Source organism: Alternaria ventricosa (assembly GCF_023758065.1).
Source record: "Alternaria ventricosa strain BMP 2768 chromosome Unknown scaffold_5, whole genome shotgun sequence".
In the NCBI taxonomy this organism is placed as follows: domain Eukaryota; kingdom Fungi; phylum Ascomycota; class Dothideomycetes; order Pleosporales; family Pleosporaceae; genus Alternaria; species Alternaria ventricosa.
The window spans coordinates 687,912-713,042 of NW_026055685.1; the positions used below are offsets into that span (position 1 = coordinate 687,912).

Sequence of the window (25,131 nt, forward strand, 5' to 3'; positions counted from 1 at the left end):
CACCACTGCCGCGCCCTCACCTTTTTTCAATCGCTCCTTCTCCGCCATGGTTGCTGAGGAAGTGACATTCCTACAAACATCCCGGACGTGAACAACTATGGCCGACACCGAACCCCCGCCAGCGCCCCGAGAGGACATGGAGAAGCCCGACATGGAGGAACAAGATGCACCTGCCGCAGACACACGAGAACAAGAAGAAGAGGACGAGAGCGACTCATCAGACGCCGAGTCGGAGCAGGCGTCAGAGCAGGCATCAGAGCACGCCGAGGATACGTCGTCCCCAGCGCCCGAAGCTCCACGGGAAGAGGCGGAAACATCGACACCTGCGCCCGGAACACCAGTCCTCCACGTCCCTAACGGAGGAGACGCGCCGCGATCATCCGAGCAGATCTTCGACCATCGCCTGCCTATCGAGAACCGCCCGCGAACCGACTCGCAGTCCACGGCAGCCACTACGGCCACGCGACCATCCACAAAAAGCTCCCTCGTCTTCGTCGTCACCGCGCTCGAGACAATCGCAGCTTCCAAAGATGCCAGGAAGAACAAGAAACTTGGCGACAGCACCAATGCCGCCTTGTCGGCAATCAAGAACGAGGGCGACCCGGCGCGCATCAACCCCGAGGTCCTCTTCGAGCCCCTCCAACTTGCCTCCGAGGCGCCCAACGTCCCCGTGTCCATCACCGCGCTCGACTGCATCGGCAAGCTCATCAGCTACTCCTACTTCTCCGTGCCGGCCGAGCCGCGAGCCGACAACAGCGAGGCCCCTCCTCTGATCGAACGAGCCATAGACACGATATGCGATTGCTTCCAAGGCGAGGCCACTGCGCCCGAAGTCCAACTCCAAATCGTCAAGTCGCTGCTGGCAGCCATCTTGAACGACAAGATCGTTGTACACGGAGCAGGATTGTTGAAGGCTGTGCGACTCACGTACAACATCTTCCTCCTTTCCAAGTCAAGCGCAAACCAGCAAGTAGCACAGGGTGCGCTGACACAGATGGTTGGCACTGTTTTCGAAAGGGTCAAGACAAGACTTTCTATCAAGGAAGCTCGGATGAACCTGTCGCGGTCATCTCTGAATGACAAGGGGCAATCAAGTGAGAGTGTACATCCCGAGGAGGGCAGCGCAGAAGATATCACCGGATCCGAGGCCAACGGCGACGATGCAGAGGATGAGCACGATGCCGACAACGCCGAACCGAGCGACAAGGCAGTCGACCGACACACTGGCCCCAAGATCACGCTGCAAAGCTTCGAAAACAACATGAGCTTCAACGACGACCGGATACACGACAACGCACCAACGCTGGTGACTCGCATCAAAGGCAAAGCTGGGTCACGACATGTGTCCGGTCAAGAGGGTTCGCCTCATGTCAACACCGAAGAAGAGGAGGAAGACGAGATATTTGTCAAAGACGCGTACCTCGTCTTCAGAGCCATGTGCCGTCTGAGCACAAAAGGTCTGTCAGTGGACCATGCCCACGATGTGAAGTCCCAAGGCATGCGCTCAAAGCTTCTCTCCCTGCACATGATTCACACTATACTTTTCAATAATATTGCTGTATTCGTGTCGCCATATGCCACTATCCGCAGTGGCAGCGACGAGCCAACGAGCTTCATACAGGCAGTCAAGCAGTATCTTTGTTTGAGCCTGAGTCGGAACGGTGCAAGTTCCGTGAAGCACGTCTTTGAAGTCGCCTGCGAGATTTTCTGGCAGATGCTTAAATACCTGCGCATATCACTCAAGAAGGAAGTCGAGGTGTTCCTAAAGGAAATCTACCTTGCAACTCTAGACAAGCGGAGTGCTCCTGCATTCCAGAAGCAATACATTTTGACAATATTCGGAAGGCTGGCTGCAGACCCCCGAGCACTAGTAGAGATCTATCTCAACTATGATTGCGATCGCACCGCACTTGACAACATGTTCCAACGCGTCGTTGAACACCTGTCCAAGATCTCCAGCAACCCCGTCACCATCACACCTGTGCAGCAGCAAGCGTACCAGGATCAACGAGAGAAGCAATCAAGACAGATGGATTGGCAGAGTCGAGGCACATTACCACCATCACTGACGACCGTCTCCATGAACTCGTCACACGACACGGAACATGGCTACCCTCAAGAATATGCAATGAAGCAGGAGTCTCTCGAGGCTTTGGTCGAAATCCTCCGATCTCTCGTCAACTGGGCTCAACAAGCCCTGCCTGACAACAACAAACCGAACCACCCTGACCTACGACCGTCGCTCGACGATCTCCGCGTATCAACCGACACTAGGCTTGCTTCAGAGTCACCAATGGTCGGAGCAGATTCTGGAACCGTCACGCCGCTTGCCGAAGACGATTACAGTCAGCTCGAGAAAGCAAAGCAGAGGAAAACGGCCCTCACAAACGCGTTGCGTCAGTTCAACTACAAGCCGAAGCGTGGACTCAAGACCTTGATCGCAGAAGGCTTCATCCCCTCAAATAAACCTGAGGACATCGCTCGCTTCTTTCTCGACAATGATCAGATCGACAAGACGGCACTGGGAGAGTTCCTCGGTGAGGGAGATCCCGAGAACATTGCCATCATGCATGCATTCGTGGATTTGATGGACTTTACCAAGACTCGCTTTACGGACGCCCTGCGGCGCTTCCTCCAAAGCTTTCGACTGCCTGGTGAGGCGCAGAAGATCGATCGTTTCATGCTCAAGTTTGCTGAACGATACATCACCGGCAATCCCAACGCATACGCCAACGCCGACACTGCATACGTTCTGTCATATTCCGTCATCATGTTGAACGTCGATCAACATAGCAAAAAGATGAAGGGCCCACGTATGACGCCACAAGACTTCATCAAGAACAACCGCGGCATCAACGACAACGCCGATCTGCCGGATGAGTACCTACAAGGTATATACGATGAGATCTCACAGAATGAGATCGTGTTGAACACAGAGCAAGAAGCCGCTGCGGACAAGGGTCTGCTCAATCAACAACCCACAGGAGGACTGTCTAGTATAGGACAGGTACTCACGGGTGGTGCTCGCGACCTACAGCGAGAAGCAATCGTACAAGCGTCGGAAGCAATGGCTAATAAGACCGAGCAATTGTACAAGCAGCTCCTCCGAGCTCAACGAAGAACAGCAACAGCTCTTCCAGTTTCCAAGTTCATCCCTGCATCCTCATCCAAGCACGTCGGACCCATGTTCGAAGTCAGCTGGATGCCAATTCTGACTGCTCTCTCTGGCCAAGCTCAAGATCACAACATTGAGATTGTTCGCCTGTGTATCGAGGGCATCAAACTAGCAATTCGGATATCGTGCTTGTTTGATCTAGACAGCTCGCGACAGGCTTTCGTAGCTTTCCTCTCGCGCTTCACAAACCTTTACAACGTGAGCGAGATGAAGGCTCGGAACATGGAGGCATTGAAAGCCCTGATCGAGATTGCACAGACGGAAGGAAATCTTCTACGAGAATCCTGGCGCGAGGTCCTCACATGTGTTTCTCAGTTGGATCGTTTCCAACTCATCTCAGCCGGCATCGATGAACGCGCCGTGCCGGATGTACTCAAGTCAAGTTCAGGCACTACGCAGTCGCGTAAGAATCTGAATATTCCAGCCAACCGGCGAAGGCCAACATCACAGTCCAGCACTATGAGCTTCCAATCCGAAGTAGCCGAGGAGAGCCGATCTACTGACATTGTCCGAGGAGTAGACCGCATCTTTACCAACAGTGCGAACCTATCTGGTGAAGCCATCGTAGACTTTGTCAAAGCCCTTGTTCAGGTCAGCTGGCAAGAGATTCAGTCCTCTGGACAGAGCGAGTCTCCGCGTACCTACAGTCTGCAGAAGCTCGTAGAAATCAGTGGCTACAACATGACGCGTGTGCGCTTTGAGTGGACCAACATCTGGCAGGTGCTTGGCGCTCACTTCAACGAGGTCGGATGTCACACCAACACTAATGTCGTATTTTTCGCTCTCAACTCCTTACGGCAACTGTCTATGAAGTTCATGGAGATTGAGGAACTGCCCGGTTTCAAGTTCCAGAAGGACTTCCTCAAACCCTTTGAGCACATTATCAACAACACCAATGTTGTCTCGGTCAAGGACATGGTGCTACGCTGCTTAATTCAGATGATCCAAGCGCGCGGCGAGAACATTCGGTCTGGCTGGAAAACCATGTTTGGTGTTTTCACTGTGGCCGCCAGAGAGCCCTATGGTATGCCTTTTCTGGAGTCCACTTGTACAATTACTAATAAGCAGCAGAGGGCATCGTCAACCTTGCGTTTGAGAACGTCACCCAAGTATACAATACCCGTTTCGGTGTAGTCATTTCCCAAGGCGCATTTGCAGATCTCATTGTCTGTCTGACTGAATTCTCGAAGAACTTCAAGTTCCAAAAGAAGTCGCTACAAGCAATAGAACTGCTCAAGTCATCTGTACCCAAGATGTTACGGACGCCCGAGTGCTCTTTATCCGCCCGTGCTGGGTACCTAAAGGATTCCGAAAAGGGCTCTTCGATACCGAAGCAGCCCAGCCGACAAACTCAAGAAGAGCAATTCTGGTTCCCAGTCCTATTCGCCTTCCACGACGTCCTCATGACTGGGGAGGATCTGGAGGTTCGATCAAGAGCCTTGAGCTATCTCTTTGATACCCTGATCAGCTATGGAGGCGATTTCCCGAGGGATTTCTGGGACATGCTTTGGCGACAGCTTCTGTATCCCATCTTCATGGTTTTGAAGTCAAAGTCTGAGATGACCAAGGTTTTGAACCACGAAGAGCTTTCCGTTTGGCTATCGACAACGATGATCCAGGCTCTGCGGAACATGATCAAACTCTTCACCCACTTCTTCGATTCGCTAGAGTACATGCTCGACCGGTTCCTAGATCTCCTCGCCCTCTGCATATGTCAAGAGAACGACACCCTAGCACGCATCGGCAGTAATTGTCTACAGCAGTTGATTCTGCAGAACGTCCAGAAGTTTCAGGCAGATCACTGGAGTCAGATTGTCAAGGCATTCGTCGATCTCTTCCAAAGGACCGAAGCAACAGCACTATTCTCTGCTGCGACGAGCGGCTCTTCGGCACAGAGTACTTCGACGAACGGTACCGGCAACTCATCAGACTTGACGACGCCTACAGGAGAAGGGCCTCCCGGCGAATTGTCGCTTCAAACACCTGCTGAGGAACCAAAGTTGGACAATGCGCTCGGTATCAATGGTCTTTCAGGCGCAAGGCGACCGTCGCTGGTGACCTCGGACTCCGCTAGCATTAGTGGCGGAGTCGAACAGCGTATGCCATCCCCGCTACCAAAGCGTCAGACACAAGAGCTAGAAGACTACCGTCCCGAGAATCAGGATCTTCAGCAACCACCTGTTGTCGTAACTGCTGCTCGTCGTCGTTTCTTCAACCAGATCATCACCAAGTGTGTTCTACAACTCCTCATGATCGAGACGGTTCAAGAGCTCTTCACAAACGAAGCCGTTTACGAGAAGATACCTTCTGGCGAACTGCTCCGCCTCATGGCTGTACTCAAGAAGTCATACCACTTCGCCAAGCGCTTCAATGCCAACCGTGACTTGAGGTCACGCCTATTCAGGGAAGGCTTCATGAAGCAGCCACCAAACCTGTTGAAGCAGGAAAGCGGATCTGCGTCGGTGTACGTCAGCATCCTATTCCGAATGTACCACGACACATCCAACGACCGCGCCGCATCACGCGCCGATACCGAAGCTGCCCTGATCCCACTGTGCGAAGACATTATTGCCTCATACGTCGATCTCGACGAAGAGACGCAACAACGCAACATTGTTACTTGGCGTCCTGTCGTCGTGACCGTATTGGATGGATACACTGGCCTGCCCACCACGGATTTCGAAAAGAACGTGGACCTCTTTGCGCCGCTTGTTGTTGGACTTCTCGGCACGGAGATGGCACCCGATGTGCAGAGAAGCGTACAGGCGCTCGTCGGGCGCATCTTTGAGACGAAGCTGGGCATGGAGAAGGTGCCACTCATGCCGGCCATCAGTCGGAGTCCACGGGGTAGCTTCGTGGGAAGCCCATCCCAAAGGAGAGTCAGCAAAGGTGGACGGTAGAGTGATTCTCTGTCCCACATCTCCATTCAAGGTTTCCTGGCTCAGCACCTGCTGACTCGTATTTTTTTTCTTCAGGTCTGATTCGGCAAGCCATGTCAACTTGTCAGCTCAGCACCTTTCTGTTCTTCTTTTGGATCTAAAGCATTGCCACTAAGGTCTGGAAGTCTCCAGAAGGCGTTTGTGGGCGCGAAGCTCGGTTGTTTTGTACAGTAGTACGATGTCAAAATCTGCATCATCTTATCGATACTTTCTATGACTTCCCTTTTGAGCAAGACGGTTAGAGAAGAATACATAGATTACGAGTCGTTTTTATGGTGTCTTGGTACTAGTGATAGTAGTTCGCGAGATCAACGTGATCGACAGAGCCGCTTCATGCAGGTACGACCAGGGAAGCTTAAACCCGGAAATACTGAACGTCATGGAAGCTAACTGCCGTTGCTGGTAGCATGTACCACACAACATGCACGTAAGGAACGTGTAAGGGTATGACGTTTGTTGACGACTGACATCACGATGCAGAAGCGGGAGGAAGCTGCAACGTTTATTAAAGACGCCTTAGGTCCACTCATCGAAACAACCATTCAAGCCACCCTTGGGCCGTTACAATCGAAATGCGGTCCTCACTTCTATCAACCGTCGCGTTGACAGCGGGTGCCGCAGCGCAAATCACCTTCCAAAACAGCAGCACCACGATCCTGCAAACAGACCCCGGAACCTACGGCCCCGAAATAGAAGAGTACCACTACTACTACACACAATGGCCCATCGGGCTCGCCATTTCCTCCACAGGCCGTTTCTTCGCAACCTATACCCGCGGCTCCTACGCCTACACCCTCGGCGAAGTCGTCAACAAAACAGCTGAAATCCCATACCCATCCGCGTCTCTGAACCTGCCCGTCTCCCAACTAAACACAAGCTGGAACGGAATCCCATTCGGCAGCAACAACAGCACAGGTCTAATCAGCGTCCAAGCCCTCTACATCACACCTGAAAATGCCCACAGACCAGAAACCCTCTGGGTTGTAGATACCGGCCGACCTACCATCACCGACAACAGCGGCGCACCCAGTATGCCATACGCGCAACCCGGCGGACCCAAAATCCTCGGTATCAACCTCTCCAACGACACCATCTACGCAACCTACACCTTCCCCGCCTCCGTCCACTTCCCAGACTCCTACATGAACGACATCCGGTTCGACCTGCGCCCCACCACCACCTCCTCCGGGGGCGGCGTCGCATACATCGTCGACAGCAGCGACGAGGGCCGGCCCGGCTTCATCGTCCTGGACCTGGGCACGGGCGAGAGTTGGCGGCGACTAACCCAGCACCCCTCCACTTTACGTGTAGACCGCGACGTACCGTCCTACCAAGGCGTCCCGTTCTACCAACGCACGATCGGCCAGCCGATCCAGACGCTGAGGGAGGGGTTGGATGGGATCCAGATATCTCCGGATGGGGAGACGATATATTACAGTCCGCTCACGTCTGACTACTTGTATTCAATCCCCACCGCGAACCTCCTAACTCCTCCCTCGAACCCCCTCGCCGAACTCACAGCCGCGAACAACGTGACTAATCTCGGTCAGCGCGGCGGAAATGCAAATGGGTTCGAGGGCGATAGCAATGGTTTGGTGTATCAGTGTATGCCTGAGCATAATGCGATTTACGTGTATGATCCACGGACGAAGATGACGGAGCCTTTTGTGAGGGACCCAAGGATAATTTGGCCTGATGGAGCGAGTGTGGGCGAGGATGGGTATTTGTATGTGAATATTAATCAATTGCCAAGGCAGCCGAATTGGAATGAGGGGGTTGATGGGAGGGTTTTTCCGGGGGCGGTTCTGAGGGTTAAGTTGCCGGGGGGAGGGGGGAAGATTATGGGGCTGGCTTGAAGATTTTTTGATTGAGGGATCGAGTATATTACCTAGGCTGTCATCTCGTTTAGTCAATAAACATGTTTATCTATGTAGCAGACAGCAAGCATGAGACTCGTTTCAGTGATAGTATCTCCATTCATCGTTCATGCTACCGAACTCATGCGTCGTGAAGCTACATGTATGCACAGTGAAGACACTGTATACGGGAATACCATATACAGGCGGATGCATTTGTCCATCCATCAGATATGAGAAGAGAAACTTTTGCCCGCAAACCCAATAAAGCCCGGAACATGGATAGGTATCATAGCGATGACCGTAGAAATGTGGTAATCCTTCAACGCCATAGTATGCAATAACATTCCGTAAGGTGTGTGGTTAAGTCAACTCGGGTGAGCGACGAAAATGTCCTGAAAATATGAGATATGAGAGGACAGGTCCCTACTCATCCTGCTTGATCTCAAGCTTGTTCTTCTTGGGGCTCTCGGTGCGCTCGCCGTCGTCGGCCTTGCGCTTGTTGGAGGCGTTGTCGTTGCTAGAATCCTTGATGACGGGAACGCCGTGGGCGTCGCGCTCAATCTCCTTCTTCTCCTCCTTGCGGCTGGAGCGGTCGTCTTTGCCGTCCCTGAAGCGATCGCGACGCTTGTTCCAGTCGTTGCTGTCGACAGAGCCGCTGCGGTCGCGACGTCCACGGGGAGAGCGAGAACGGTTACGGTTGCCGTCACGGCGGTTGTCGCGACGGTCGTTGCCACGTCCACCGCGGCCCTGACCACGGCCTCCACCACGACCTCGGCCACGGCCGCCGTCTCCGTTGGTGCCGCGGAGCCTCTTGCGCTGCTCGTACTTCTCCTGGTCGGTCAACTCCCAGTCGGGCTTGATACCCTTCTCCTTGCACTTCATCTCAATGTACTCCTTCTTGCCCATAACGGTGAGCTCGTTGCCGTTGTACTTGGGGGCGGGGTCAAGCTCGAGGAACTGCTTGCGGGAGTCCTCGGAATCGAACTCGACAAAGACGCTGCCCTTCCAGGCGCCGTCATCCTCGCGACGCTTGCGGATCATGACTGCGCCGTAGGGGCGGAAGAACTTCTCCAAGGCGATCTGGCCGGCATCCTCCTCGTTACCGAAGCCCTTGACGTAGGCGCTCATGTCCATGTTGTTGGAGGAGTTGTTTTTCAGGCGGTAGAACAGGTCTTCTGTGGTAGGCGGGTTCTTGTCGTCACCCTCCTTGGCGGGAACGGTAATGGGCTCCTTGCGCTTGACAGCTTCGCTGCCGGCCTTGCTGTACTCGCCATCATCGACGACGTCGAGGTCCTTGCTCTCGCGAAGTGCTGCTACAACGGCGCTGTATGGCTTGAAGCGACGCATGCGCTTGAAAGTGCAGACGTGGTGAATAGAAACGGGGGTATTCTTGGGGCCCTCAAGAGACTTAAACATGTGCTCATCGGTGGCCAAATTTTGGGTAGAGAAGTAAAACTCGACCTTGGGGCTGTTAGTAATGTGGGCTATGGTTCTGAAAGTGCGAGTCATACCTGTTGGCGGATCTCATTCGGGTCGTCGGAGTCTGGGAGGTCCTCGAATGTGTCCTTGTTGTTGGTCCTGCGCAAAGTTAGTACTGACAAGGGCAAACTTCAAGATGTGAGCGCACTTCTTGTTGTGGAATCCGCCTCGAGCTCCTCCGCGGCCACCACGACCGCCTCGACCTCCGCGACCGCCATCGCGACGATCATTGCGACGGTCACCGCGGTCTTCGCGATCGTTGCGACGGTCGTTCTTGCTGTCGGACTTGCCGTTGATTTCCCACTTCTCCTCGCCGTCGGGCTTGGCGGCCTTGTCCTCGGACTTGGAGGGGGTAGACTCAGTCTTTGACTCAGTCGTGTTGGCGTCGACGGAGTTCTGAGTCTTGGAGACTTCAGCGGGGTTTGCGGCAGGCGCAGCGGTGGTCTGTGAGTCTGCCATGGTCAATATGTGTGCAGCTTGAGTCGCGTAAGTGTGTAGAAGCTGCAAAAGGCGGATTTGAGGCTGCGACAAAGAGGTTGGCGGGTGTTGAAGAGAAAAGGCTCAAAGGTGAGAGATAGCTATGGTTCTTAGTGGGGAATTTTCGATGCAGGCGGGCACGGACCGCTATCCAGATTTACGTTCGCCGCGTGGGCCGCTATTGTAACAATATCACCAATTCTGATCCGCCTTCACCATGCCGAGGAAGAAGCCGAGGTTCCATTCGCTGAAGAAGCTGGTATGCTTGCTATTGTTTGAATAGGCGGACAATGGCCGTAGGCTGACACGCTGCAGAATGTCCGCCAGAATTGGTCGCGGTGGTCATTATACGCCCTATCACAGCTCAAGGCACCCAACGTCACCACTCGAACATACTTCCAGCAGAAATGGACTGCCAAGGCGTCGACGCGAGCATACCATGGCGAACACATACGGGAGAAGAAGTGGAAGCACATGTTCCGGCGGAACCTGCCAGCCGTAGTGGCCATGGACCATAGATATCTCGCCCAGCACGATGGGTCAGAGCAGGCAGCTGGTCGAGGACAGGGTGCAGATACACAGGAAAAAGCCCGGACAGGGCCAATGACACCGTACATGCAGATGGCATACTACCCGTTGGAAAGGAGACTGGACACAGCCATCTTCCGGGCATTATTCGCGAGTAGTGTCCGACAGGCGAGGCAATTCGTTGTCCACGGCCTGGTGAAGGTCAATGGCAAGAAGGTACGTCAATTTATGCATACTGCACGTGAACACCACTGACTGAACCAGATGGTCTACCCCGGCTACGCACTCAACCCAGGCGACATGTTCCAAGTCGACCCCTCATCCGTCATGTTCGCAACCGGCGCGCCGAAAGAACGCTCATCAACCGCCCGTCGCATTGCCAAAGAAAAGGCGGCCGCCCGCGCCGCAGAGCGGGAGCAAAACGGCGGGCAAACACCCAAGCAACCAAAGCAAGACGACTTCGTAATCACCCCATCCACACGCGAAGAGCCCACACCCACCGAGCTGAAGAAACAACTCCAAGACCTAATGGAGCAAGTCGACGGCGTCCTAGCCGAAGACGTCAAAGCAAAAGACAAGCAGAAGTTCCGCTCCTTCCGCCAATCCGTCAAGAAAGCCATAAGTCTCTGGCGCACCGCAAACCCAGAGACCATCTCGACCCTCGACACGCAATTCGACTTCCTCAAGACGCAAATCGCCGAGCGCGCTGCTGCCACGACCCCCTCCTCCCCCAAAGACGCTTCCGCCGCCGAACCCCTCATCTCAGAAGAAGACCAGGCGCGTCTGCGGTCCGCGTTCGAGAAACTACGGCTAGAGACCGAGCATACGTCTGCGTGGAACAGGCGCGATGCGAGGGCGCCGTATGCGACGCCCTGGCGGCCGAGGGACTATATGAGTGCGTTTGCGTTTATACCGCGGTACCTGGAGGTTAATCAGAATATCTGCGCGGCTGTCTATCTAAGGCATCCCGTTGCGAGACAAGGGTTGGCAGAGGTGCCTACACCGTTCCATATTGAGACGGGACAGTTGGCGTTTAACTGGTACCTGCGGAATCGGTAGAGGGTGATGTGTTTGTACATTATGTAGATGGATCGCTTAACGCGGAGAATTGCAATTGTATAACATGATTTACGTTTTTGCAAGCATGATGACTTGATGTGTTTGTTGGATTGGTATTATGGGCTTGCTAGTAATGCAAGTCTCGGACCATAACTCCGAAATACAAGAATCGCGTCTCGCGCTTGTGTATGCTTGTTATTATACATGAGGACGTAGAGGTATTAGTGGGTGGTGTCCTCTGACCACCAGCTGATCAGGTCATTGCCATGTATCAACATCGCTAGGAATGAAGCTGGTATAGACAACTCAGTGTAGCTCCTTACTCCAAACTAACAGAAAACCTGCATGCGTGGAAGGATAACGGACGAAGAATACGTTTACAAGTCGCAGAAGATCCGACGATGAAAACAGAGATGGTGTGGAAGCCTGGGGCGGCTGTGCAGTATGTGCTCGCGCCGGATGTACTGCAGGCGTAGCAGATGTGATCTCCAAAGTGCGCGGACGGGGGTATGTGGATGTAAAGGATCGAAACCTTTACGTGGTGAGTACCGGGTATTAGTAGCCAAAGACGGAATGATGTGTCTTCTCAGACACAAAGAGGCAGGCGCTCAGTCTGCATCCGACTCTTCATCAAGCGTCAATATACTAACAGGATACCTGAGCGTCTCCGCGCTCGGCCTGGGGCTCACATCAACAACGCTACTGTCGGGCGTCCAATGCGAACTCCGTTCAGACGTAGTAGACGCCGTGGTGTATTGCCTGAAGCCGTTCGCTACTACCTCCGAAGCTTCGAGATCAGATTCATAGCTTGGAGGCTCGGTGGGCTCTGAACGATAACTTGGTAAACTGTCCGTTCGGGAAAGCGGCCTTGAGGGGATCTCCGGGAGGGAGGTTGGGGGGTAGGTCGATGCTGTAGAGAGAGGCGAGTACGGTGCGCGGGGCCGTTGACGTTGGCAATCGCAGGGGGTGTGGTTGATTGCTCTGCCTTCCTCGGCGTCTCGGACTAGGTCGCTGACGACGTCATGAGCATCCCTTAGCTGCCTGATCTCTTCTTGCATCGCGTCTTCGAGCACGCCTTCCTGCTCTGAGATCAGCGCCCGTTTCTCTTCGTAGTCGGCGATGCGTTGGTTGTCGCGCCGTGCCCAGTTACCGCGCCACCAGCTGCGCCATGCGTGTTGACGGGCTGCTCGGCGATAAGCACGGGCGTTGAGTCGTTCTTCTCGGGCTGCAGCTCGCTCGGTCCTCGTTCGCAGGCTGCTGCACTTGTGGCGGATGACGGCGACGAGGCAGCCGCAGCAGAGAACTCCTAGTGTGATCTCGAGTGCGAGAAGGTAGGGAGATGGTTTAGGTGGACGAGGTGGAAGCTCGTTCTATTTGAGGTCAGCATTAGAGTCTTTGCTCCATTGGTGCGGTGTTAAACATAGACACGTACTGCTTGAGCCTCGTATACCTGGGGTATTGAAGTCACGGTTTTAAGGTGACTTCCAGACATCTGTGCCACCTGTGCAGCATGACCATGTGCCTGTGCGAATACTTGCTCGGGGCTATCCATCTCTTTCGATCGTTGGTCGGGTTTGAAGTGGAAGGATACGATTTCCCAAGCACACTTTGCTTCATGGGCGATAGTCTGTACGATGCACGAAACGCCGTCACATTCACCCAATTCTTTCGATAGATCCTTCGCTTCTTGTCTTAGGACTGAATGAATCTGCTTCTTCTTCTCGGCGATAAGGGATTCGAGCTCTTTGAGTTCCCTCTGAAGAACTTTCAACTCGCGGATGTCGTCCTTGAGAGACGGGATTCTGCCCTTCGCTTTTGAAGTTTCAGTGACGTTGTGGAAGGCCAGACGCAATAACCGAGGAGGTTTGCGCCAGGATTCAGCTACGTCTTTGTTGCTTGCCGAGGGGTTGGGGACAGACTCAAGCCTGAGTAGAGAAGGCGGTGATGTCTGCGGTTTGAACGAAATCGTAAAACCGGCAGGTTTGGTGACTTGCTTGCCGTCGATGGCCTTGATGTTGACCGTTACTACTTGGGCTGCTTCTTCCGTTTCCAAGTTATCACGAAGACAGGCTGTCTGCCATTCGAGATCCAAGTCGTGCTGCAGAAACCATTCATTCTGTGTGAGGTCGGTAACGCCTTGGTAGGAACCGGAACCAGATGCGAAGTCGCCGTTCCACTCTTGGGGAAGATGAAGTCCGTTCAGGGTAATGTTAGAAGAACCACAAGCTTGATCCTGGGCATGACTGGTGAAGCTCAAGGTCTAGGGATGGTGAGCAGGTGGCATGGTATTTAGGTGCCTGAGGGTGGGCCTTACCAAAGACTCGTCATCCTGGTCCGTGTGATCGCGGCCAAGACAGCCAGTGCAGGGGACGCTGAAGGTAGCTTGCGCGTAGTTCTGTTGAAGGTCTAGCAAAAGTTCAGCAGCTGCCTACGAATGGCGAATGTGGAATAGTATAAGAGGGGCGCGTACCTAGCTGCAAAAGATTTCCGTCGGCGCGAGCAGCGTGACGCTCGTGGTGAGGTATGACGCCGGCGAGTACAGGTGCCGCCCAGGCGCAGGCTGACAGCAGTTTGGACTTGAAGGAACGCATATTGAAAGCAAAAAAGAACACGAGTTGTACAGCAGAGCGAGTGTGCAAACAGCGCACACGAACACCGACCCGCAAAGAGAGCGAGGTTTGGCGGGTTATGGGACAGATGTTCCCAGGGTTCGATCAGGCACCAGTCGAAGGGCGTTTCGGTGTATAATAATAAAGGCGCAGAGCTGCTAGTGGCTGCCGTCAGCGTGAGCGTGGCTTAGACGTCGGCTCACGATTCAGCTGGCAGCACTATGCATAATGCAGTGTGATGAAACACTGGGATACGGGAGGATGCAAAAGTGTGTAGTTTTGTAAATGCAAATGTGGTTGCGATGAAATCCATGATCGCTGAGGCCATGTGGCAGCATCATTGGTGCGGTTCTCGTCCATGCGACTGCGCACCTGCTGACTTGCGCCCATGACAATCTCTTGCCTTACGAATTCGCTCTATCAGTGTATTACATGTCTCTGGTATCATGATAATCAAAGCAGTTGAAGAACATGCATAGTCTACGCACAGCTGCCATACGTGCACGTGCAAGTTAGAGGTCTCGGTGAGTAGATGGTGCAAACCCATTCGGACCGGCCATCTGTTACTGGTGGCCTCGGAAGTAAGTCGACTACATTGGTTGTGTCCTAGAGGAGTGGATATACGGAGTAGAGGGATGGTGTTCGGTCGCATCTCGTAGGGCTGGCTCGCCAAGGCAAGATGGTCCGAGCTCTCGCGACCTGCGATGCAATGAGGGAGATCATCACTAACCCGACTGCATATCCCGCCCTCGATTCCACGCAATCCTAGGAACCTCTCCAACTGCGTCGCGACATTCCCGTCGAATCTACAATATTCGATACGTAGAACTCAGTCTATCTGCGAGCCCCCACCGGTCGCCAATATGGTACGTCACCTCACTCACCAGCAGCTCACGCCTTTCAACTGACTCTCGACACAGCTGCCATTGGGCCTCCTGACCGCCGCGACCGGCCACCCCATGCTCGTCGAACTGAAGAGCGGCGAAACCCTAAACGGACTGCTCGTCAACTGCGACACATGGATGAACCTTACACTGAAGGAGGTTGTGCAAACGAGCGCCGACGGTGACAAGTTCATGAGATTACCAGAGATTTACGTTCGCGGAAGCACAGTAGGCGATCATCTTGTCCCTCACGATACACTCTACTGACCAGTATCCAGATAAAGTACCTTCGGGTGCCGGACGAGATCGTCGACGTTGTAAAGGAACAGCAAGCCAAGGACCAAGCGAACCGGGGCGGCCGAGGAGGAGGCATGCATGGACGAGGAGACCACCGGGGCGATCGTGGTGGAGGCAGAGGCATGAGGGGCCGAGGACGCGGTCGTGGAAGAGGAGGAGGCGGCGGTGGTGCTTGAGAGGCGGACATATACCCAAATGCAACGGCAGTCAGCGCGCGCGTCGCTTGTAAAAATCTTGGCGGGTTCATGTGCGGTCGTTGACTATGAAGCAAGAATACAGAGGAGCGAAAGAGCACTACTGCAGACTGTCACGTTGGACAGGCTTCTTTGAAGGCTGCATCGGGGCATAACCTACCCAAGTGTCGACCTTCGCAAGAGTAGCGCAACCCTCCCGGACCGGTCGTACGTTCATACTGAGCATCTGAGGCTCCTCTGCGAGGTGAGCACAACAGAACGCCCGCTGTCTGGGGCACATTTCCAAAGTTAGCCGCCTAACACGAATAGGCGCCAGCAAATTAGCCAAAAGGAACCCTTGTTATAATGGGCACATAACTGTTGGTTTTATCTCTGTGCCTCCCAGTGACACAAGTTACCTAGGTACCGAACACCTTGGTGATTAGCGTAGTCGTACGTTGATGCGGGGTCTGCCGTGGTCCCGAGCTACAATGCGGCGTAGGCGTCTGCTTTGGCGACTCTCCATCTGCGCTAATTATAGTACACGTGCGCCTCCCTGATATGCCTCCTTCCAAGTCCCTCAAGAAGTTGTTCTGTTCTTTCACTGTTCTGTTCACGCAATCCTGCATCTGCCAAGACCTTGCTTGTCTACTTGTATTCAAGTCGCCCTTTCCAATCTCAGTACTTTGAATTCCACCACAAATACACTGTCCCACTCAACACAATGACGAGCTTCACTATCTCGGATGGCCAACTTGATGGATTGGAGGATCAGGTAGCTATCATCATTGGTAGGATAACATAAACGGCTGTCATTTACCGACTACTCACTCGCACCAGGAGCATCATCGGGCATAGGACTTGCGACACTCCGAAGGATCATCAAGCACGGCGGCAAGGTCTTTGCTAGCGACCTCACTCCCCTTCCCGAGCCCGAAGCATCGTCCGTCCCCTTCTTGAAAGCCGACGTCACGTCCTGGAAAGAGCAACTCGACGTCTTCAAAGCAGCAGAACAGAAGTACGGGAAGATCGACCATGTCTTTGCAAACGCAGGAATAGGAAAATCAACAAGCTTCCTAGAAGAAGACGTGGACGAGAATGGCGACTTGTTACCGCCGAAGATGAACACGATCAACGTCAACTTAGTCGGTGTAATGTATACCGTGAAGCTGGCCATACACTACCTCAAGAAGAACCCCAGCGGTGGCAGCATCGTCATGACAGCATCGGGTTCAAGCTTCGCGCGGCTCCCGGCTGAAGACTACAGTACGCCTCGTCAACCCATTTCAAGATTGAGTGCTGACACATCCCAAAGCCACAGCCAAACACGGCGTTCTCGGTCTTCTACGCGCTCTACAGCCCCAACTTCATCCCAAACTCCCCATCCGCATCAACGCCGTCGCCCCATCCTGGACCGATACAGCGATTGTGCCCCGTGCCATGATCGCTGCGCTAGGCGATAGCAACGTGCAGTCGGCCGATGTTGTTGCTCGTTCTGTGGGTGTGTTGATGGCAGATAAAGAGCGTCATGGAGAGTTAGTGTATAGCGCGTTGGGCAAATTTGTGGAGATGGAATATGGAGAAGCAGGGTTTCATGCTCTTACGAAGCCCATGATGGAGCTTGCGGAGGGCGGAGAGAAGAAGGAAGTCCTGGCTGCTGAGAAGAGGGTTGACGAGGTGCTTGAGGAGATGGCGGTGGAGAACCATGGTATTTCGGTCGTTACTGAGTAGGCATTGGGGCGCTTTTGACCTAATAATAGCAGTCATGCATGTTTGAAGTCTCAAAATGAAGATCTTCGTCTCTTTACTCTTTTCCTCCATGCGCTTGGGCTAACGTTCGATACAGCGGTCTGATCAAATGTAACAGCCTGGTAATCCACCTTCATCAGAAAGGCAATATCAAAGTACACGACTCTCTTTATGATAAATAACTAAGGTTTGAAGAAGAGAATGAAAACGAGACGGATTTGCGATCCGCACGATGCCTTTGTCTAGGACGTTCCTCCCATGTCGAGATGAAACATGCGCGCTAGCGTGGCTTAGCTCCAAATGCCTCACGTAACCTTTAGGCAACCGCATCTACTCCCCAACACGCTCAAACACCCAACAAACCATCGCAAAGACCTCCGGAAGCCGTGATGTCGCCCAGCGGCCAGAATGGCCGCTCTACCGACGCGTCTGACACCGAGGCAATGTGGTCTACCCTGCGCCAGACCCATGCAAAGCTGGTAAGCACGCAAACATGCAGACGTTGGATTGTGTAGTCGCTAAACCCATATGTTTCTTGTGTAGAGAACTCATTCAGATGATTTGCAGAGGCTCAGTCAAGAGATGAAAGAGCTAAAGAAAAAGCAAGACGCCATCAAGAGAGAAGTAGGGAACTTGGAAAGGTATGATGAGGTTGTTCCTAATCCCAGGAACCTTGCGCGAAACTACCAACCGGGATCAATAGTGACATCACTAGGGAAATGGATGCTACGTCGACACACATCATCCTGAAAGAAGCGCCGGCTCTCATGGAGCCTTTCCTCACTCGGCTGCCTCGAGAGTTACGTGACCTTGTCTATGAGTATGTCTGCGTCCATCCAGACACCATTCAGGTTGCTCTTCCTGGACAGCCTGGTTCTCGGACAGACCCGTCGGTTGTTGGATCGGGTGGCCAACTAATGGATGTGTCCTACCTGTCAAATTCGGAGATCGTACCTACCGAGCTGTCCGAGACATATTGGTCGAAGAACCGTTTCGTGATCACAGTCGGTTTATGTACTGGCATGCGAGATGACAGTTTGGGCACATTTCTGTTGCACGGAACAGTGCCTAGTGACAAACCGTTTTGGAGGGTGTTTGTACGCCCGTGGCAGAGAATTCGTCATCTGAAGATAGAACTGGCATGCGAACATTGGGAATCTGAAACGCGCTACGGGCTAGACAAGATGAGTGACTACTACAAACCAGCATACGGTCTCGATGACGACTCCACATTCGCGCAGGCTACCGTGTGGAAACAAGAGGCTCAGGTTTATCCTCTCACTCGATTGAAAGGTCGAGAAGAGCTTCACATCGAGATCGAGATACATACCACGTTCGCCAAGCACGGCCCTGATGTGCAACAATCCGAGCGTCACTTCGTCAATATCATGGAGAGCATTCGGCAAACTGTGTGCGATCTGATAGACTCTGGCGTCCGTGTCACGGTCATTTTGAGCAATCTCGACTATAACGAAGTGGCTCGGGGGCCTCAAACGTGGGACATTACATCTCGCTTTGTCCTAGACGCAGAAGAGTGGCGCACTGTACGTACATACGCGACAGTGATAAGGATCAAGGCTGACTTGTAGAAGGAAAAGGATCAAATTGAAGCGCGAGCCAGGGAGACAGGCTACTTCGGGCATCCGCATGCTGCATTGTACCATTGTGTTCCTGTAGCAGCCCTTGCTGACATGGAAGGTTTCCGTGAGCTACTGTTGCGTCGTTGGAAGGTGCGATATGCTCTACCCTGGATGGAAGAAGAATCAGAAGTTCAATAGGGGCAGAAGGTCAGATTGAAGATGAACAGAGAGTTTGAGCAATGCCAGTAGTGCGTTGCATGTTCAGTCAGGGTAAGGATGTAACATTATCGGTGCGCTGGCTGCGGCGGTGACTTTGATACAGAAGCGTGTGGACTGAAAGTTAAAACCTCGAGTATACACCGCTTACTCTAAGGGCCGCTATATGTATGATATCTATCAGGATCGGCAGCGTATGGCGTATTTGCGTCCAATTAAGAGCAATCATTTCCACCACATGGTACCCTGGTACGCTATCTCTCCGAAAATCGAGATTAGGCGATAAGCTTTACATCACGTCAAGAGTCTACAAGCACTTGTAGACCGGTGAAAAGATCGAAAAGTTTGGTCATCGCCTTCTACAAAGTGCATAGCATCTGTTCCTATCAGAAGCCTGATGGGAGTTGAACGTACTAATGGAGTGGTTGAACGCTCTTCCACAAGCGTCCCAAAGCTTAGTAAGGGCCGTGCAGGTGCAATTCGTTGACTCGTTTTACGTTTGCGCAAAACCCACACGTCCCCTTACTCTCCCGTCGATTTCGGACATGCAATGGCCCGTCAGCCTATCAGCCGCTTGACACATGGTAATGTTTGATCGGTCCCAGTCTCCCAAGAGTCGTGGCAACAGTCGTGGCGTAGCGGGGTACCCGGGAAGAGGTCTCTGCCATGACGATGCAAGCAAGTGAGCCCTACGCCCTATCTACTACCGAAGAACGGCCATATACCGACGCTGACACCCGACGGCACATGAAAGGACTGCGACGGCTGTTTGCCTTCAGATAGATGGGTCGGCGATCATCGTGGAGTCCGGGGAAGAGCCGCCTCCACGCCGAAAGGCTCCGCTGGCGACCGTGCCCCAGGCGCTTCACCACTTCGAGAGCTAGTAATGACAGCCAGCTACCTTGGCGCGCGCGCGCTCCATCAAAAACGGCGCTGACAAGGACACCGGCCAGACCCAGCTGCGATCCGGCGTGAAGGAGAATCTTCCGGGGGGTGTGGAGTACAAATAAAGCTGAGGTGCGGCTGCGACGTTACGACCTGCCGTTGTTAAGAAAAAGGTCGTTCCTTCCTTCTTTCTCTCTGTACCTGAACGCGCTCAGGACGCCGCTTCACCATGGTCCAAGCCCAGACGGATTGCGCGGCTGAAAAAGACACGCCGAGCAGCCAACATGAAGACTTCAAGCCAGAGGACGCGCACCAGATTGCGGGACACGGCCATACTGCTACCGACATGCGAGTCTAGCCACTCTCCTCGATCTTCTTTGCTGACAATGTCGACAGCTACGGCCATGCTTTGATGCACTTTGACAAAAAGGCGGAATCTCGTCTCCGCCTGAAGATCGATTTGTACATCATCCCGACAGTGGCCCTTCTCTATCTGTTCTGCTTCATCGACCGTGCCAACATCGGAAACGCTCGTCTAGCGGGCCTCGAAAAGGACCTTGGACTCAGTGGTTACGACTACAATACCGTTCTCTCCGTGTTCTACGTCAGCTACATTGTCTTCGAGATCCCGTCCAATATCTGCTGTAAATGGCTCGGCCCGGGATGGTTCATCCCTATCATCTCACTATGCTTCGGTATCGTATCGATTGGCACGGCTTTTGTTCACAACATTCATGCCATTTGTGGCGTACGCTTTCTGCTGGGTATCTTTGAAGCTGGTATGCTACCAGGTATTGCATACTACATGTCTCGATGGTATAGACGCTCTGAGCTCGCGTTCAGACTATCGCTGTACATTGTCATGTCTCCCCTAGCTGGCGCTTTCGGAGGTTTGTTGGCTTCAGCGATTCTCACGCTCGATTCCTTCGGCTCGCTCACACGCTGGAGGATGATCTTCGCTATAGAGGGCATTGTCACATGCTGCTTAGCCCTTATCTCCTTCATTACGCTCACAGATCGCCCGGAGACTGCGCGCTGGTTGACGCAAGAAGAGAAAGATTTGGCGATTGCTCGTGTCAAGGTATGTCACCATCTCCTCTGGAAAATAGATAGCACAGTAAAGCGTGGATTCGGCTAGACAACCCGGTATGTATAGTACAACTACTGACTTTTGACCCAGTCGGAGCGTGTCGGCCAGAACGAGGTCCTGGATAAGCTAGACAAGAAGAAGACGCTTCGCGGTATCTTCAATCCTGTGGTACTGGCGACTTCATTCATCTTTCTTCTCGACAACATCACGGTGCAGGGTCTGGCTTTCTTCGCGCCCACGATTGTCAAGACGATATACCCAAACGATACTGTTGTTTCGCAGCAACTTCACACCGTGCCACCATACATCGTGGGCGCCTTCTTTACACTTCTCCTACCATTCCTGAGCTGGAGATTCGACAGGCGCATGATTTTCTTCATCCTGGGAGCACCACTCATGATGATCGGATATATCATGTTCTTAACCAGTACAGATGGGCAAGTTCGATATGGTGCTACCTTCCTCATCGCATCGGGAGCATTCTCGTTTGGCGCGCTGTGCAACGCGCAAGGCTCCGCCAACGTTGTGTCTGACACGGCGCGCGCATCCGCTATCGGTAAGTACCAGAATCTGTACGTCATAATCAAAGCAAAGTCTGACTGAATGTTAGGTACTGTTGTTATGTTCGGTAACGTAGGCGGCCTGATCTCGACATGGAGTTTCCTCCCCACAGATGCGCCTAATTATCCCATTGGCAATGGGCTCAACCTGGCGACCAGCAGTACGATCTTGATATCGAGTATCCTTTTGTTGCTCTGGATCAACAGGAGCAACAAGCAGCGTGATGCCATTGATGTTGACCAGGAGCTGGCTGGCAAGTCGCAGGGTGAAATCGAGGATCTGGATTGGCGGCATCCGTCGTTCAGGTGGAGACCCTAAAGGGACCTGCATCACTAATGTATTATACGAGACGAATACCATGACTCTTGTATGAAGAAATACCAACTGCAGTACAAGATGCTCCTGATGAATCCCAATGTGTGTTGTATCGCAAAGACCGAGTAATGCCCGTCATCCGGATTCCCCGCATCGATCGATAAGCATACCCACCGCCCGAACGCGACCTCGGTCCAGGGACTCTTTCGTCATGCATCCGAGCACGACAACCATGATGAGCTATTCGGGTCATCGCTCCGCGCATCTGAGCTGCACATATCTAATCACGCATCCTCCCTAGCCTACTTGTACCTGATTGAATTGCTACGCGTCACCACATCACGTCTCAATCGCCATCAGCAACAATGCCTTCAGCCATCGTCATCAGACATGTCGAAGGCAAGCCAGGCCAAGTCTACTACCCGCTCGAAAAGATAACCGTCCCCGAGCCCAAGCCGAAAGAAGATGAAGTAAGCTCCCTCTACCACCACCCGATACTCGCGCACAATCTAACCCATGACCCAGGCCCTCATAACCCTCACCGCCGCCGCGCTCAACCACCGCGACCTCTTCATCCGCCAACACCTCTACCCCGGCACAACCTTCGGCGTGCCCCTCCTCGCAGACGGCGTCGGCATCGTCACCTCCGCCGGCGCATCCCCCTCCGCACAATCATGGCTCAACAAGCGCGTCTTGCTGAACCCCGGTACGGGCTGGAAGGACAGCATGGACGGCCCCGAACATCCCAAGGGGTATGCGATAATGGGCGGCACGAAGAGCAATCCCGTGGGCACACTACAAGATGTCTGCGCGCTTGACGCCGGTGAGCTGGAGGAATGTCCCCACCATCTCAACGACGAGGAGGCTGCTGCGCTGCCCCTTACCGGGCTGACGGCGTGGCGCGCGTTCTGGGTCAAGAGCGGGAATGCGATGCCAGGACGGAATATCCTCGTCACGGGTATCGGGGGCGGTGTTGCGCTTATGGTGTTGCTGTTTGCTGTCGCTCAAGGTTGCAATGTCTACGTGACAAGCGGGAACCAGGAGAAGATTGACAAGGCGGTCAAGTTGGGTGCGAAGGGAGGTGTTATCTACAAGGAGAAGGATTGGGATAAGAAACTTCAGGCTATGCTGCCCAAGGAGAGGAAGTATCTCGATGCTATTGTTGATGGCGCGGGCGGTGATGTTGTTAAAGTGGGGAGTAAGATACTCAAGGTTCGTTTCTTCCTGCCTCTCTCCATTTCTCCCTATAACGATCTAACCTGTGCATATAGGCCGGCGGCGTCATCTCCATATACGGCATGACCGTCTCTCCCAAGATGGACTTCCTTATGTCCGCCGTGCTGCGCAACATCGAAGTCCGCGGCTCCACCATGGGTTCGAGGAAGGAGTTTGCTGATATGGTGCGCTTTGTCAAGGAGAAGAAGATGAAGCCTGTGGTTAGTCGCAGTGTGCATGGTTTGGATGTGGAGAAGATTGATACCCTGTTTGAGGATATGAAGAGTGCGAGTCAGTTTGGTAAGTTGGTTGTTACACTGGGACAGGGTAAGGCGAGTAAGTTGTAGGGTCTATCGGTTACTTCGATGCGTCTCTCTTCAGATACCTAAGTTTTTGTCCGAGAATGCCACACTTTACATCTCAGTAAAGCTACCATGAGGATTATGCTGGCGCCCGACGAGCGCATATGGACCGCCCGTGTTTCTTTGTCCGGGCCTGTATGAAACTAACGGAGTGAGCGGAGTGAGTGAGAGGAGGGTCGGACATGCACTCCCTCCGGCAATACATCGGAGTTAGAGGTTGGGTTACACAGATAAGCATGACTACATAGCATCGCTTTTGAGCCCCCAAAAATCTTCTTCTTGCTTCATCCAGATTCACTCCTCTTCTGTAACGGTCACGTCATAGTCAAGCAAGGATATCACGACCATGTCTACACGAGACTCGGATAAGGACAAACCGTATATACCCCATAACAGTCTAAAGCAGGATGGTTACTCCAAAGAAGGCGAGGCGACAGCTACATGCTATTGCGGAGCTGTACAACTAGCATTCGTAAGTTCGCGGTCCAGTAGCTCCAGTCTTCCTCTATCACACAGATCTAATGCTCCACGCAGCCAACCACCGCCCCAGGCCTCGTAGACATCTTCGTCTGCCACTGCACCGATTGCCGAAAGATCACAGCGTCGGCTTTTACTTCAGCTTTCATTGTCGCGGCTTCAGCTGTCAAGCACATACGCGGCCAGGACAATCTGAAGAAGTTCTCACAGTCTCAGACGACTGCTTCTGGCCAGGCGATGACGAACTACTTCTGCGATACATGTGGGACGCTCATGTACCGGCTGAGTGAGCGGCATCCCGAATTTAGCATAATGAGACTTGGTATGTGATGTCCTTCGATCAAGCAAAGTGTGTACTAAATGCAGCAGGCACCGTCGACGATCTGAATTTGATGGAGGGCTTACTGAGACCCAAGCGAGAGGTTTACGTCAAGGACAGGGTCAGTTGGGTCCATGGAGTGGAAGGAGCGAGGCAGAGTGAGATCATGGAGTAGCTATTGAAAACGAGAACTGGGAAAATGAACAACTACCATGGCTGTAACATGGGGAAAGTTCACTTTACAGTACTGTCTCAGACACAAGGTTCATTGGTATCCTAGCTTGATGTCGCACCTGCTCAACAAAAGCGAGGGTGAACAGTAAAGCTTATGCATTTTTCATGAACACGACCCAACGGACATGCTTACCAAATCACCGAAACCGTCCAAATCGCATGCAACCGATCCCTGCATATCGTCAGGAACCACCAATCGGCCACTAACACCGCAGATCAGGCCTCAAGCGTGAAGCCGTCCCAACGGAAAGTACGCGACGCGTGCCATAATTGTTTTTGCTGGCTTGGAAGACCAAAACAAGTCCGTAGCAACGAACCCTCCCCTTTCGTCGTTTGTTTCGATCCATTCGATCCCAGAACCGGGGGTCGTTGTTTCTTGCAATCCTTACCTTGTGGGGCTGGAAGTGTAGGAAATGCGGAGTCGGGGTTAAATCGACGTTTTTCCATGTGTGTAATACATCGATGACGAAATGATATATTGGCTTACTGAGCAACTGTCGATAACAACAACCACAACAATAGCCGATATAGCCACTGAACGAACGGAAGGGAAAACACGACCTGCTTTATCTGATCTGTCAGCCAACTTAGCAGCTCCCGCGCAGGTTTTAGTGCTCACCATTACAAATCCTGGGGTACACAACATATC

General features: G+C 53.1%; 11 protein-coding genes across 11 annotated transcripts; 9 read left to right on the plus strand and 2 right to left on the minus strand.

The window, feature by feature from the left end:
- Positions 1-97: 97 nt before the first annotated feature.
- Positions 98-6,075, plus strand: J4E93_003604 (uncharacterized protein; the record flags this gene model as incomplete). The annotated part of the gene is made up of 2 exons (XM_049341538.1): positions 98-4,199; positions 4,247-6,075. The coding sequence occupies 2 exons, from the start codon at positions 98-100 to the stop codon at positions 6,073-6,075; spliced, it is 5,931 nt and encodes a 1,976-aa protein (XP_049201043.1).
- A 611-nt stretch (positions 6,076-6,686) lies between these two features.
- J4E93_003605 (uncharacterized protein) lies at positions 6,687-7,970 on the plus strand (the record flags this gene model as incomplete). Its single annotated transcript, XM_049341539.1, has 1 exon — positions 6,687-7,970. One exon carries the CDS (start codon positions 6,687-6,689, stop codon positions 7,968-7,970), a length of 1,284 nt encoding a protein of 427 aa, XP_049201044.1.
- Positions 7,971-8,396: 426 nt separating this feature from the next.
- J4E93_003606 (uncharacterized protein) lies at positions 8,397-9,911 on the minus strand (the record flags this gene model as incomplete). Its single annotated transcript, XM_049341540.1, has 3 exons — positions 8,397-9,434; positions 9,485-9,551; positions 9,601-9,911. 3 exons carry the CDS (start codon positions 9,909-9,911, stop codon positions 8,397-8,399), a joined length of 1,416 nt encoding a protein of 471 aa, XP_049201045.1.
- Positions 9,912-10,146: 235 nt separating this feature from the next.
- On the plus strand, positions 10,147-11,516 carry J4E93_003607 (uncharacterized protein; the record flags this gene model as incomplete). Its single annotated transcript, XM_049341541.1, has 3 exons — positions 10,147-10,188; positions 10,245-10,673; positions 10,722-11,516. 3 exons carry the CDS (start codon positions 10,147-10,149, stop codon positions 11,514-11,516), a joined length of 1,266 nt encoding a protein of 421 aa, XP_049201046.1.
- A 608-nt stretch (positions 11,517-12,124) lies between these two features.
- Positions 12,125-14,107, minus strand: J4E93_003608 (uncharacterized protein; the record flags this gene model as incomplete). The annotated part of the gene is made up of 4 exons (XM_049341542.1): positions 12,125-12,886; positions 12,949-13,776; positions 13,831-13,922; positions 13,987-14,107. 4 exons carry the CDS (start codon positions 14,105-14,107, stop codon positions 12,125-12,127), a joined length of 1,803 nt encoding a protein of 600 aa, XP_049201047.1.
- Positions 14,108-15,084: 977 nt separating this feature from the next.
- Positions 15,085-15,482, plus strand: J4E93_003609 (uncharacterized protein; the record flags this gene model as incomplete). Its single annotated transcript, XM_049341543.1, has 2 exons — positions 15,085-15,237; positions 15,288-15,482. 2 exons carry the CDS (start codon positions 15,085-15,087, stop codon positions 15,480-15,482), a joined length of 348 nt encoding a protein of 115 aa, XP_049201048.1.
- Positions 15,483-16,203: 721 nt separating this feature from the next.
- On the plus strand, positions 16,204-17,210 carry J4E93_003610 (uncharacterized protein; the record flags this gene model as incomplete). Its single annotated transcript, XM_049341544.1, has 3 exons — positions 16,204-16,270; positions 16,320-16,745; positions 16,795-17,210. 3 exons carry the CDS (start codon positions 16,204-16,206, stop codon positions 17,208-17,210), a joined length of 909 nt encoding a protein of 302 aa, XP_049201049.1.
- Positions 17,211-17,947: 737 nt separating this feature from the next.
- On the plus strand, positions 17,948-18,817 carry J4E93_003611 (uncharacterized protein; the record flags this gene model as incomplete). Its single annotated transcript, XM_049341545.1, has 1 exon — positions 17,948-18,817. One exon carries the CDS (start codon positions 17,948-17,950, stop codon positions 18,815-18,817), a length of 870 nt encoding a protein of 289 aa, XP_049201050.1.
- A 1,321-nt stretch (positions 18,818-20,138) lies between these two features.
- On the plus strand, positions 20,139-21,878 carry J4E93_003612 (uncharacterized protein; the record flags this gene model as incomplete). Its single annotated transcript, XM_049341546.1, has 4 exons — positions 20,139-20,257; positions 20,306-20,990; positions 21,090-21,555; positions 21,610-21,878. The coding sequence occupies 4 exons, from the start codon at positions 20,139-20,141 to the stop codon at positions 21,876-21,878; spliced, it is 1,539 nt and encodes a 512-aa protein (XP_049201051.1).
- A 362-nt stretch (positions 21,879-22,240) lies between these two features.
- J4E93_003613 (uncharacterized protein) lies at positions 22,241-23,437 on the plus strand (the record flags this gene model as incomplete). The annotated part of the gene is made up of 3 exons (XM_049341547.1): positions 22,241-22,345; positions 22,401-23,087; positions 23,147-23,437. The coding sequence occupies 3 exons, from the start codon at positions 22,241-22,243 to the stop codon at positions 23,435-23,437; spliced, it is 1,083 nt and encodes a 360-aa protein (XP_049201052.1).
- A 361-nt stretch (positions 23,438-23,798) lies between these two features.
- Positions 23,799-24,423, plus strand: J4E93_003614 (uncharacterized protein; the record flags this gene model as incomplete). The annotated part of the gene is made up of 3 exons (XM_049341548.1): positions 23,799-23,924; positions 23,987-24,215; positions 24,299-24,423. 3 exons carry the CDS (start codon positions 23,799-23,801, stop codon positions 24,421-24,423), a joined length of 480 nt encoding a protein of 159 aa, XP_049201053.1.
- Positions 24,424-25,131: the final 708 nt, after the last annotated feature.